This window comes from Dendrobates tinctorius, unplaced genomic scaffold, assembly GCF_039654945.1.
Source record: "Dendrobates tinctorius isolate UK_male_01 unplaced genomic scaffold, ASM3965494v1 ptg000075l, whole genome shotgun sequence".
In the NCBI taxonomy this organism is placed as follows: Eukaryota; Metazoa; Chordata; class Amphibia; order Anura; family Dendrobatidae; genus Dendrobates; species Dendrobates tinctorius.
The window spans coordinates 54,154,831-54,169,092 of NW_027361743.1; the positions used below are offsets into that span (position 1 = coordinate 54,154,831).

Genomic DNA, 14,262 nt, shown 5'->3' on the forward strand with positions numbered 1-14,262 from the left:
TTCAATACACTTGCATTGAGCGAGGCTGCAACCATCTAGTCGGAATGTGTCCGGTAGTATACATTTCACATACTTGTAGTCACATGACCGCCACTTCCAGCGCCAACACCTAAGATTCCTCACTGCTCACGGTGTGAGGATTCACAAGTCTGCAGTAACATAGATGGATTGCAGACTTGTAGCTTGAGACCAGACAACCCCTTTGAGCACTATAAATTGATAGGTTAACCCCTTAATTCCCAATGGCGGACATTGGCAATGAGCCTGCACCTTTTCCGGCACATGACAGCTGATCTGTACAGCTGACATGTGCCCGAAACAGCTTCGGGTGGAATCGCGATTCTTCCGCGGCTGTTAACATGTTAAATGCCACTGTCAAACTCTGACAGCGGCATTTAACATGCATGTGCAGGAAGCGCGTCATTACCTCCTCCCATCGGCACCCGTGTCACATGACCGAGGGTCGCGATAGGTTGGCATGAGAATCTGGAGTCAGCAGAAGACCCCTGTAGTTGTCATTGCTGGATCACTATGAGCGCCGCCTGGTAGTCGGCGCTCATAACAAGTGAGCCCTCCTCTATGTAGCATAGGCCATCAGATAATTGCAGCTTCTAGTCTCTCATGGAGCCATTTTGATAAAATAGAAACTAGACATGTTTGGTGTCTATGAACTCGTAATGACCTGGAGAATCATAATGGCAGGTCAGTTTTAGCATTTAGTGAACCTAGTAAAAAAGCCAAACAAAAAACAAGTGTGGGATTGCACTTTTTTTGCAATTTCAACGCACTTGGAATTTTTTCCCCGTTTTCTATTACACGACATGGTAAAACCAATGGTGTCGTTCAAAAGTACAACTCGTCCCGCAAAAAACAAGCCCTCACAGGCCATTTTGACCAAAAAATAAAAAAAATAAAAAGTTATGGCTCTGGGAAGAAGAGTAGCAAAAAATGAAAATGCAAAACCAAAAATAGGCTTTATTTTCTTTATATTATTTTCCTGCTATGTTCTATCTAAAAAATGTACTATATTTGGGTCGCCCTCCCAGGGCTGTGGGGTACTCGGTACCGGGCCGGTGTTGGCGAGATGTGTCACAGCAGCGGTGACCCGGTCCGTGTCCCTGGGCGCCCAATTAACAGGGGAAGTGTTACACCGCTCCGCCATACTCACCCGGCCTCCGCTCCCACGCTGCAGTCGCCCTCCGCTCCCACGCCGCAGCCTCTCTCCACCCGACGGCCGCGGCGGTCACCTGAGACAGGTCCGCGACCGATGCCTTCCCTGCATGCTATGCGCATGCGCCATAGGCCGCGGCCGCGCCTCCTTCCTGCTACTTATGCTCCGGCTGTGCCCTAACCCGGAAGCACCTGTGGACCAATGGCTGACCAGACGGGGCCATATCAGGCCGCTTCCCCCTGAGGGAGGCGCCTGATCGTTGTGTTTCCTGACACTCTGGCCTCGCTCCATCGTGCACACACTGCTGCTGCAGTTTCTGTCTCGGCTGCTCCTCACAGCAGCTTCTCAGTCCCGCTACCTGTGTTCCTGCCGACCTTCTCCAGTCCTGCCTTGTGTTCCTGCTGACCTACTCCAGTCCTGCCTTCAGTGTTCCTGTCATCCTACTCCAGCCCTGCCTTGTGTTCCTGCCGTCCTACTCCAGTCCTGTCTTCAGTGCTCCTGCCGTCCAACTCCAGTCTCAGTCTTACTCCGGTCCATCCTGAGCCGCCCCTCTCGGTACCGGCTACCGTGGTACTCGAACCCCTGGGCCTGCTCCTAACGGTCCCTGTATAGGGGTCGGTTCCACCTGGCAGCTCGCCCGGGGCCCCTCGGTGCCACGGTCCAGAGGGTCCACTCTCGGAGTTTCCCGCTCCCGACCACCCGCGCTAACAGTACGATCAGGCCATGGACTCCGCCGGTACTACGGCTGCTACCCAGAAAGAGTTGCTATTCCTACGGGAGAATCAGGGGCGCATTATGTTAATCATGAAGTCGATGGACACCCGTTTGTCGGCCTTACAGGTGGCCGATCCTGGAAATGCCACTCAGCTGGCCAGTCTCCAACAGGAGCTGGGTCAGCAGCAAGATACTCAAACCCACATTTTGTCCTACATGGCCTCCTTTGATAGTCGCTTGTCGGCCCTCCAGGCTGCCGCTGCAGTGCCGACACCTCCCCCTGCGTCTACTGCTCCTCCGACGCCCCGCCTCGCCAAGCCGCCTCGTTTCACTGGGGATCCCAAGCTCTGTAGGGGGTTCTTAAATCAGTGTAGTCTCCACTTTGAATGGCTGCCGCAGCAATACCCCTCGGACCGGGCCAAAGTGGCCTTCATCATGTCCCATCTGGAGGGAGAGGCCCTTTCTTGGGTAAACCCGCTCTGGGAACGTGACGACCCGGTCATTTCGAGTCTCCCGGTTTTCCTGGATACGTTTCGTAAGGTTTTCGATGAGCCGGGCCGGTTAGCCTCTCTCACTGAGTCACTCTTTAACTTACACCAGGGCTCTCTCACGGTCGGACAGTACGCTATTCGCTTTCGCACTATTTCCTCCGAGCTCGGCTGGAATAACGCAGCTTTGGTGGGGGCATTCTGGCGCGGTCTTTCTAGTAAAATAAAGGATGAACTCGCAGGTCGAGATACCCCGTCCACCTTAGAGGACCTTATCTCGCTGGCTACCCGCATTGACCTGCGCTTCCTGGAGCGCGCTCGGGAGTCAGTGAGAGACAGGCACTCCTCCAGGTCAGTTTCTCCTTTCACTCAGTCGGCCAGCTCACGTTCAGTCGGATCTTCTTCCCTCTCTTCGGGTGAGCCCATGCAGATAGATCATCTCAGGTTGGCCAAGTTACGTCAGAGAGAGAGACGGGCACAAGGTCTGTGCCTCTATTGCGGTCATTCGTCACACTATATCCGCACCTGTCCTAAGAGACAGGGAAACGACTCCACCTAGGTCAGGTAAGAGAGGCCTTCCTAGGTGATGATGATGATTCCTCTCAACCCCTTACGATTTCTGTGCTTTTGGTTTCGGGCTCAGCGGGTAACTTCATTCGGCCGGAGGAGGTAGACAAATACCGAATTCCTGTAGTCACTCTACCTAACCCAATTCAGATTGCCACCGTGGATGGCAAACCGCTACAGGTGTCCGTCACCTTAGTCACTGAAGAGGTGGAATTACAAATCGGAGCCTTACATCGAGAGAAGATAGCCTTTTACGTTTTACCTAAGCTCTCTCACGCCATTCTACTCGGTCTTCCATGGTTAAGGACTCATCAGCCTGTTCTCGACTGGTCTTCTGGGGAGATACTCCGCAGGGGGCACCCGTGCCAAGCTCGCTGTCTGATTCCTGTCCGCCTGGCGGCCGCTCCACGGTCACCTCCAGACCTCCCGGGTCTTCCTCCAGCTTACAGCTACTACGCCGATGTTTTTGATAAGAAGGAAGCGGAGGTCCTCCCTCCACACCGGCCGTTTGACTGCCCAATTGAACTTGTTTCTGGTTCAACCCCTCCAAGGGGCAGAATCTACCCTCTGTCTCCCGTGGAGACCACCGCCATGTCTGAGTACGTCCGAGAGAACCTCGCCAAAGGCTTTATACGGAAATCCTCTTCGCCCGCAGGAGCCGGGTTCTTCTTCGTCAAAAAGAAGGACGGGACTCTTCGGCCATGTATTGACTATAGGGGCTTGAATGAGATTACCATCAAGAACAGGTACCCTCTTCCACTCATTCCAGAACTGTTTGACCGTCTCAGAGGGGCTCGGGTCTTTACCAAGCTGGACCTCAGAGGAGCCTACAATCTGGTCCGTATCCGTGCAGGTGACGAGTGGAAGACCGCTTTCAACACTCGAGATGGCCATTACGAGTACCTGGTCATGCCCTTCGGTCTTTGCAATGCTCCTGCAGTCTTTCAAGAGTTCGTCAACGAGATCTTCCGGGACCTCTTGTACTCCTGTGTGGTCGTGTACTTAGACGACATCCTCGTCTTCTCGCCGGACCTCTCGTCCCACAGAAAGAGTGTCCGCCTGGTGCTTCAGCGGCTTCGGGAGAACCGTCTGTATGCAAAGATCGAGAAATGTCTCTTCGAACAGACCTCTCTGCCATTTCTGGGATACATTATCTCCGACGCTGGTCTAAGGATGGACCCCGAGAAGTTGTCTGCCATCCTCAAATGGCCTCGCCCCGTCGGATTAAAAGCGATACAACGATTCCTCGGGTTCGCCAACTATTACCGGCAATTTGTCTCCCACTTCTCCGCGATCACAAGACCCATTTCTATGCTCACCCGTAAAGGGTCTACTTCCAAGGATTGGTCTCCTGAGGCAGAGCAGGCCTTTCTGACCCTAAAACGGGCTTTCTCCACGGCTCCGGTCCTGCATCGCCCTGAGAGCGATCGACCTTTTGTACTCGAGGTGGACGCTTCCTCGACTGGTGCCGGGGCGGTGTTGTCCCAGAGAACCGTCTCCGGTCGCCTGCACCCTTGTGGCTTCTTCTCGAAGGCCTTTTCTCCATCCGAGTGTAACTACTCGATCGGTGACCGGGAACTTTTGGCTATCAAGTTGGCCTTGGAGGAATGGCGCCACCTCCTGGAAGGAGCTGTACATCCTTTTGTCATCTTCTCGGACCACAAGAATCTGGCCTATCTCCAGTCTGCCCAGAGACTAAACCCTCGCCAGGCCAGATGGTCTTTATTTTTTGCCCGATTTGATTTCGAGCTCCGATTCCGTCCCGGCAACAAGAATTCCAAAGCCGACGCCCTGTCCAGGGTCTTCCAACCACACGAATCCACGGAGGAACCGTCACATATCATTGATCCCACTAGGATCATCACCGTGGCTCCAGTGAACTGGCTTACTCCTCCGCCTGGCAAGACGCTTGTGCCAGAGAATCTCAAGCAAAAGGTTCTTCTATGGGGGCACTCCTGTAAACTGGCCGGCCATGCCGGAACTAAGAAGACTCTTGACCTTATCAAACGTCACTACTGGTGGCCCTCACTTCGCCAAGATGTACTCGACTTTGTGGCTTCTTGTCCATCCTGTGCAAAAAACAAGGTGCCACGGAGATCTCCGTCCGGCTTGTTGCTTCCGTTGCCTGTCCCTACGGTTCCTTGGGAGAACATCGCCATGGATTTCATCACCGATCTACCCTGCTCTGCGGGCTGCACAGTCATCCTGGTGGTGGTGGATCGTTTTTCCAAGATGGCTCACTTCATCCCTCTGCCGGGTCTTCCCTCAGCGCCAGAGCTGGCCAAAATCTTCATTCATCAAGTCTTCAGGCTTCATGGTCTACCTCGACGCATTGTGTCTGACCGAGGGGTTCAGTTTACCTCCAAGTTCTGGCGTTCGCTTTGTAAGCTCATGAACGTTTCCCTCGACTTCTCCTCGGCCTACCATCCACAGTCCAACGGACAAGTAGAGCGTACCAACCAGACGCTTACGGGATACTTACGCCACTTCTCTAACGCCCACCAGAACGATTGGGTCAACTTACTCCCCTGGGCAGAGTTCGCTTATAACAACCATGCTGGTGAGTCTTCGGCCAAGTCTCCGTTTTTCATTGTTTTTGGCAGACATCCTGGTGTTCCTCTTCCGATAACCCCTGCCTCTGAGGTACCCGCGGCCAATGCCTTGTCCTCGGAATTTTCTAAGTTTTGGGCTGAGACCAACACATCACTCAAGAGATCCGCTGATCAGATGAAGAACTATGCTGACAAAAAGAGGTTGGATTCTCCTCCGTATCGTGTTGGCGACAAGGTCTGGCTCTCCTCCAAATTCGTCCGGCTAAAACTGCCCTCTTACAAGTTGGGTCCACGCTACATTGGTCCGTTTGAAATTCTGGGACGTATTAACGAAGTTGCCTACAAATTGAGGTTGCCTGCTTCGCTCCGGATCCCGAACACCTTTCACGTCTCTCTCCTGAAGCCTGTGGTGCTGAATCGTTTCCACTCCTCGCTTGATCTTGGTCCTCAGCCGGTGGGGGCTGACAACATTTTTGAAGTACAGGACATCCTCGCTGTGAAAAGGGTTAGAGGTAGGACTTTCTTTCTCGTTGATTGGAAGGGCTTTGGTCCTGAGGAGAGATCCTGGGAGCCTCGGGAGAATATTAATGCTCCCCGTATCCTCAAGAGGTTTCTTGTTAACCTCCGGGGGGGGGCGGCTTAGGGGAGGGGGTACTGTTACACCGCTCCGCCATACTCACCCGGCCTCCGCTCCCACGCTGCAGTCGCCCTCCGCTCCCACGCCGCAGCCTCTCTCCACCCGACGGCCGCGGCGGTCACCTGAGACAGGTCCGCGACCGATGCCTTCCCTGCATGCTATGCGCATGCGCCATAGGCCGCGGCCGCGCCTCCTTCCTGCTACTTATGCTCCGGCTGTGCCCTAACCCGGAAGCACCTGTGGACCAATGGCTGACCAGACGGGGCCATATCAGGCCGCTTCCCCCTGAGGGAGGCGCCTGATCGTTGTGTTTCCTGACACTCTGGCCTCGCTCCATCGTGCACACACTGCTGCTGCAGTTTCTGTCTCGGCTGCTCCTCACAGCAGCTTCTCAGTCCCGCTACCTGTGTTCCTGCCGACCTTCTCCAGTCCTGCCTTGTGTTCCTGCTGACCTACTCCAGTCCTGCCTTCAGTGTTCCTGTCGTCCTACTCCAGCCCTGCCTTGTGTTCCTGCCGTCCTACTCCAGTCCTGTCTTCAGTGCTCCTGCCGTCCAACTCCAGTCTCAGTCTTACTCCGGTCCATCCTGAGCCGCCCCTCTCGGTACCGGCTACAGTGGTACTCGAACCCCTGGGCCTGCTCCTAACGGTCCCTGTATAGGGGTCGGTTCCACCTGGCAGCTCGCCCGGGGCCCCTCGGTGCCACGGTCCAGAGGGTCCACTCTCGGAGTTTCCCGCTCCCGACCACCCGCGCTAACAGGAAGATTGAATGGTGGAATGTAGTTAATGAAATAGTTCGTGACACCACCTGTGGTGTTCGGCAAGTGAGATGTTAAGCCGACGCTGCAAGCAGATCCTTTGGGGCTGGTGGTGTGTTGCAGCCAAGATGGTGAAGCTCCCCACAGGTGAAGCTGTAGCCCCAGGGCAGTGTAGATGTAGGGGTAGAGGAGAGGCACAAGCGGTGTAGTAGCTGGCACCCAGGTGTAGCAGTGCTGGATGTGTTGGCGCAAGAATCAATGGAGGACACCAGGGCTTGTAATCCCAAAGATTTACTCACAGTCTGTAGTACACACAGGTGCCTGCCTCCGTACTGTGTCCTCCGGGTCAGAGACTCAATCAACCTCCAGGCCAGATGGAATGCTCCCTTCCAACGCTCCGCCAACATGTGCCTTTCTGAACATCTCATCTTATAGCGCCTTTAAGTGTGAAGTACTCCCAGTACTGAGTTACACTGGAGTTCCTCCTGACAGATGTTCCCAAGAACTCTACTTGTACGGCAGACAGCTGTAGCCTGCTACGGGGACTCCTTACTCCTGAGTCCCGGCTCACTATCCAAGTTGCTGTTGTGCCCCCAAGTCTTTGATGGGAGTAGTACATTTACAGCCCACTACTCCACCGATGTCTGCTGCAGGACCATTAGCATCCATACAACCTCGGGGACCGGGCCCCCGCCTTGCGCTTAGAACTTCTGGGCAGGGTTCTCCTCTAACCCACGTCCTCTGTTCCCTTTTACTCCTTCGTTCCGTTCTAATCTCTCCTTCTCATGGAAGATCAGGTTTCAGTTCAATGTCTTTCTCCTTTCCTTTCCCGTGCCAGCAGACCCAGGTCACTGAGGTCTGCTGCAGCACCTCCTTCCTCCATCCCTCTCCCAGGGATCTTCTTTCCTCACTCCTCTCTGAGTGACTCCCGACTCACACTGATTTCTAATCCTAACTCTTCCCGCTCTTTTATGTATTCTAACTCCACCCGCCTCCCAGCACGTTTCGTGTTCCAAGCAGGGAGCCACCAAAGGTGCTCTGCTACACTCCAAGCAGGGAGCCGCAATGTGGCTTTGCTGAACTACTGTGTTGTGTGGGATGCAGATGTTGGAGCGTGGTCAGGAGCCTCCACTTACCTGGATGATGAGGCACCACACCTCAGGAGGAGGTGCAGTACCTCTGTGGCGACTGAGCCTCAGGGGCGCCACATATTCTCTTAAACATTGCCATATTTGGTAACAGTGTGTTATTACATTAACCATTTAAGATATCTAATATGTTATTATGCATTTTGGTAAATCATTTTTTTTTTCTCTTTAAAGACATTTTAAATAATAGATATATTTAATAGGTGAGGGTTTAGCTGTGTTTTTTTGAGTTCTGAAGGAAGCATCATGGCTGACCATCTACCAGAATGATTACAGGATGTAGAAGTATGGATTATCTTATTAGGTGGTTGATGTAATTGCTTGGACTTATAATTAATATTACATCTTTTATGCTTACGCATATTTCTAATACTCTATGGTCTACAAGCTGTGACACGCACCAGTGATATAAGTGAGGTCCAGGTCAAATCCATCTTTCTGATATCTTCTTTTGTTTTCAGAGACCTGCAAAAGAACAAATTTTATTTTTTAAAATAATATATGACTTTCCATCCTATCTAAGGCTTTATCTTGAAGTCTGATCTCATTGTAGGGTTAGGAGGATACGGTAACTGCCCACCTTGGCACTGGCAGTATATTATTATACAGAGTGTCCAATATTGACTGTCTCCTGAGATGTCTATTTAAAGTGAACTTCTCAGCTCCAAAAATGGCATTTACCTCCAGATATAGCAGTATTCTGCAGGAAAATATCCTTTAAATCATGTCTGGTTACCTTACTCGAGTAGCAGCTACAGGGACAAAATTAAGTTTCATTCTCCCTGCAGCCGCTCACTTCTATTCATCGGGGTGGTGCAGGGAGCTGAAACAGAATATACAGTGAGCGCGTTGTGATCACTCCCCCTGCCCCCTGACAAACGGCATACACTGCACAGAGACTCTACATATAAAGGTAGCACAGATACAATGCAGAGCAGACTGTCTATCAATGTGTTAGGGAGCGACTACATCATTACTGTGTAGTGAGCGGTGACTGAAACCGCTCCCTGCGCTGCCCCAATGACTGGAAGCGAGTGGCTGCAGGGAGAATAAAACTTCATTTTCTCTATGTAGCTGCTGCGCCAGGAGAGAAGCCAGACATGATTTAAATGCTACTTTACCTGCATATTACCAATAAATCTGTAGGTAAATACCGTTTTTGGAGGTGACAGGTTCACCTTAAGAAAATATTTATTGTTCCCCACAAAAATAGCAATTCTGGAGCATCTTTTCTCATACCACTATTTTCTAAAGTTCCTCTATTTTTTCTCCTAGAAATGAATAAATGAACAGCTGGATGCTGCAGTTCTTCCCAAGAAAATGTGACGTTACCACTGATCGGACAGGGTCACAGTGAGCAGACAATCCTGGATGGTAAAAGTCACTTCCCAATTTATTAATAGATTTCTAAGAGAAGTAACAGAGTAGCAGCCCAACACAGACGTATAATAAAAAATTATCCAGAATTGGTATTTTATGGGGAATACAATTAATAATACAAACATGTCAGGAGCAGCAATTGGTTCTCCTTAAAATTATAAGACCTTTTTAGACTGTGTGCCCATTTGGAGTTTTCGGAGCGTTTTGATGCTACATATTTTTAATGTGTCAAAAACGCAGCCTTTACAGATCCAGCCCCCTGTGCTTCCTATCGACTCAGCGTTAACTGACCTGCGGTGAAAGTTTCAAATAAAAGACATGTCAATTCCTCTTTATGTGAGTTTTACAGTGGGGAAAAAAGTATTTAGTCAGTCACGAATTGTGCAAGTTCTCCCACTTAAAGAGATGAGGGAGGCCTGTAATTGACATCATAGGTAGATCACAACTATGAGAGTCAAAATGAGAAAACAAATCCAGAAAATCACCTTGTCTGAATTGGCAAGATTTAGTTTTCAAATTATAGTGGAAAATAAGTATTTGTCATCTAAAAACATGCAAGATTTCTGGCTCTCACAGACCTGTAACTTCTTCTTTAAGAGGCTCCTCTTTCCTCCACTCATTATTTGTAGTAATGGCACCAGTTTGAACTTGTTATCCGTATAAAAGACACCTGTCCACAACCTCAAACAGTCACACTCCAAACAAACTCCACTATGATGAAGACCAAAGAGCTGTCGAGGGACACCAGAAACAAAATTGTTGCCCTGCACCAGGCTGGGAAGACTGAATCTGCAATAGGCAAGCAGCTTGGTGTGACGAAATCAATTGTGGGAGCAATAATAAGAAAATGGAAGACATACCAGACCACTGATAATCTCCCTCGATCTGGGGCTCCATGCAAGAGCTCACCCTGTGGGGTCAAAATGATCACAAGAACGGTGAGCAAAAGTCCCAGTACCATGCGGGGGGACCTAGTGAATGTCCTGCATAGAACTGAGACCATCGTAACAAAGGCTACCATCAGTAACACACTACACCGCCAGGGACTCAGATCCTGCAGTACATGTCCGGGCGTGTCTTAAGTTTGCTAGAGAGCATTTGGATTATCCAGAAGAGTATTGGGAGACTGCCATATGTTCTGATGAAACCAAAGTAGAACTGTTTGGTAGAAACAAAACTCGTCGTGTTTGGAGGAGACAGAATGCTGAGTTGCAGCCAAAGAACACCATACCTACTGTGAAGCATGGGGGTGGCAACATCATGCTTTGGGGCTGTTTCTTTGCAAAGGAACCAGGACGACTGATCCGTGTACGTGAAAGAATTAATAGGGCCATGTATCATGAGATTTTGAGTGCAAACCTCCTTCCATCAGCAAGAGCATTGAAGATGAAATGTGGATGGGTCTTTCAGCATGATAATGATCTCAAGCACACTGACAAGGCAACGAAAGAGTGGCTTTGTAAGAAGCATATGAAGGTCCTGAAGTGGCCTAGCCAGTCTCCAGATCTCAACCCCATTGGAAACCTTTGGAGGGATTTGAAAATTTGTGTTGCCCAGCGACAGGCCCAAAACATCACTGCTCTAGAGGAGATCTGGATGGAGGAATGGGCCAACATACCACCACGAGTGTATACAAACCTAGTGAAGACTTACAGAAAATGTTTGACCTCTGTCATTGCCAACAAAAGATATATAACAAAATATTGAGATAAACTTTTGTTAATGACCAAATACTTATTTTCTGCCATAATTTGAAAAATAAATCTTGCCAAATCAGACAAGGTGATTTTCTGGATTTGTTTTCTCATATTGACTCTAATAGTTGTGGTCTACCTATGATGTCAATTACAGGACTCTCTCATCTAAGTTGGAGAACTTGCACAATTGGTGGCTGACTAAATACTTTTTTTCCCCACTGTATGTGCAGATCTTTTCCCATGGACTTGCATTAGATGTGGAAAACCTGCAGGTAAAAGAACACTAGTAACCCTTACTTAATAAGTGCAGAAATGAAGCAGAAAATCACCAGTATCAAAAACTCACCAACTAATCATCATGAGAACATAGTCTTATTACTATGGATGAGAGAACCCGAACGGAAAGGTTCGCGGTACGTACCGAACATCTAGTGCCCATTACTGAACTCCAAACACGGACTTTTTACTGTATGTCCAGTTTCCTATTTGGGTTCACTAGTCTAATAAAGCTCGTTGGCGCTTCCGGGGCCATCACAGCCATGACAAGTATTGGCATGGCTGTGATTGGCAGGAGCAGCTCTCATTAGCGTAGGGATGGGATGCAGCTGGAATGAGGGGCAGATAGTGACTGTGCACTCTGCAAAAAAAAGCTGTGTACTCTGCAACCCATACCTTTGGTAGTACTGTGCTACTACTGTGCTAAGAGCCGCTGTGTGTACTCTGCATACCGCTCGCCTGTGAGAGTACTGTCCTTTAAGCCCCTGTGAGTACTCTGCACCCATATCTGTGGGAGTATTGTCCTTTTAGCCGCTGTGTGTGTACTCTTTACCCTGCTCTCCTGTGAGAGTACTGTCCTTTAAGCCGCTTGTGTGTACTCTGTACCCCTGCCTGTAGGAGAACTGTCCTTGAAGCCCCTGTGGGTACTCTGCACCCATATCTGTGATAGTATTGTCCTTTAAACCGCTTGTGCATACTCTGCAACCCCCGCCTGTAAGAGTACTGTCCTTGAAGCCACTGTGAATACTCTGCACCAATATCTATGGGAGTACTGTCCTTTAAGCTGCTGTGTATACTCTGCAACACCCTCACCTGTGGAAGTACTGTCCTATGATTAGGCTGAATTGTGTACTCTGCACCCCCTTTCTGAAAAAGTGTGTGCAGGCAATATGTGTGCACGTTCGGCATTCTCACCCTGCTGCTGTTTGTCTGTCTGTTTTACTCAGTTAAATAGCGCCATTAGTTCCACAGCACTTTACAGACATTATCATCACTGTCCCCATTGGGGCTCACAACCTAATTTCCCTATCAGTATGTCTTGTGAGTGTGGGAGGAAACCCAAGCAAACAATGTTGTCCTTGGATGGATATGAACATAGGACCTCAGCGCTATAAACCTGCAGTGCTAACCACTGAGCCACCATGCTGCCCTGCCTCTTACACCTATACCGTTACGTCCACCTCCTCCTCTTCCTCCTGGTCCAGTATGATTATTTTCTATTTCTGCTCTGCTTAGCGTAGGAACAGGATGCAGCTGTATTGAGGGACAGAGTTGCGTGTGCGCAGTTTAAAAAAAAAACACTCTCTATCTGAACTCTACACCCATATCTGTGGTAGTACAGTGCGTAAGCAAAAGTTTTAATAATCTTCAACTGTGTTGGTGGAAGTAATATGCATCTAAACATATTTTTGTACTCTTATGCAACCATGTCTCTGATAGTACTGTGACAAAAGCCGCTGTGTGTAATCTTTAACACATTTCTATAGGAGAACTATGCCTTTAAGACGCTGTATGTACTCTGTAATCCTGCCTGTGGGGGTACTGTGCCCCATTTTCTGCGTGTTAAATTTTTAATCAGCTTTCTCAGGGAAATGTGAAAGTAGGATCTGTGCGTGAAATTTGTCATCACTTATCAGCTTCTGTGAGTGAAATTTGTTATGAGCTTCTGTGGGTGAAATGTGGAAACATACTCTGTGGATGGAATTTGTTTGTGTGGGGGTACTGTTCCCCAAAGCCTCTGTGTACTCTGCAGCCGTGTCTGTACGAGTAGTGTGCCTAAAATATAATTTTACTCTACCTTTGTGGCCAGGCCTAATGCTACTTAAAGGATTTAATTACTCATTCCATTTACAAAGCCTCTAAATTGTCATAGATGGCTATTCTATCTTGCAACATCAACTGCTTGACTGCTGCCTTCCTTGGATGTGGTACACGTTCATCTGGCTGCCTATCTGGAATGGAACCCTGTTTCTCCGTTACCCATGTGTACTCTTACAGCACTGATGTTCGGGTCCTCATTAACTTATATGGGGTTCAGTGTCCGGGGTCAAGTTCAGGTCCCGAACCAAACTTTTTAAAAAGTCCGGCTGAACCGGGCGAACCTGAACATCCACGGATTCGCTCTTCACTACTTAGCACCCAAATAGAGCATTTTGGAAAAAAATACCGTAGTTGATCCTGCACATAATATACAACAGGTATTTCAGGAATTGAATCAGTTACACCACAATATCTTTTGGCACATGACTCCTTGGGTGAATACTGACTATTCGCAGCACAGACAGTAATCTGGCACCAGTGCTGCCAAAGTGATGAGTTTAAGTTTCTGTGTAACTTTTATATGAATAGATCATTTGACCCAAGAACAGGTGACAGGTACAGACTACATCATAGTGATCCAATAAAATGGAATTACTGTGAAACCAAGTAACATGTTACTCACCATTCTACGAGTCACCTTTTCAAGCTGTTTTTTCTGAGAAGCCAGACGGAATATTCTGACCAAGATAATTATTCTCAAGGCTCGGAAAAAGTTTACCAGTCTAGAGGAGAAAAAAAGCAAAACATTAGAATGAATAATAGGGGCATATTTGCATGTATTTTGTATGGTGATATCAATGACTCTACATATTAATGTAAGCACCTTGCAGAAACAAACCAGCAGTCGTTCTTCCTTTATCCACTGATTAAAAGAACAAAGGTGCGATGTTCTAATATTTGAAAGTAAGATTAAGCAAATTTTCCTTAATGCGGCCATGCTTATTACTTGGCTGAATTTTGGTGTTTAGGCAGCCCATCAAATGTGTATTGCTCTGTCCTGGCATTTTCCCCACACCAAATTTCAGAGGAAAGGAGGACTGAAATGTGGGATTTTGA

General features: G+C 48.9%; 1 protein-coding gene across 2 annotated transcripts in view; it reads right to left on the minus strand.

Annotated features, from left to right (window-relative positions):
* Positions 1-14,262, minus strand: part of LOC141096565 (phosphatidylinositol 3,4,5-trisphosphate 3-phosphatase TPTE2-like) — a 92,037-nt gene that overhangs the window by 17,114 nt on the left and 60,661 nt on the right. For both annotated transcript variants that reach the window (XM_073583284.1, XM_073583285.1), the window contains exons 7-8: positions 13,829-13,928; positions 8,434-8,497 (exon numbers count right to left, since the gene is read on the minus strand). In XM_073583284.1, the coding sequence (XP_073439385.1) occupies positions 8,434-8,497; positions 13,829-13,928 (164 nt within the window). The remainder of the gene's footprint in view (positions 1-8,433; positions 8,498-13,828; positions 13,929-14,262) is intronic.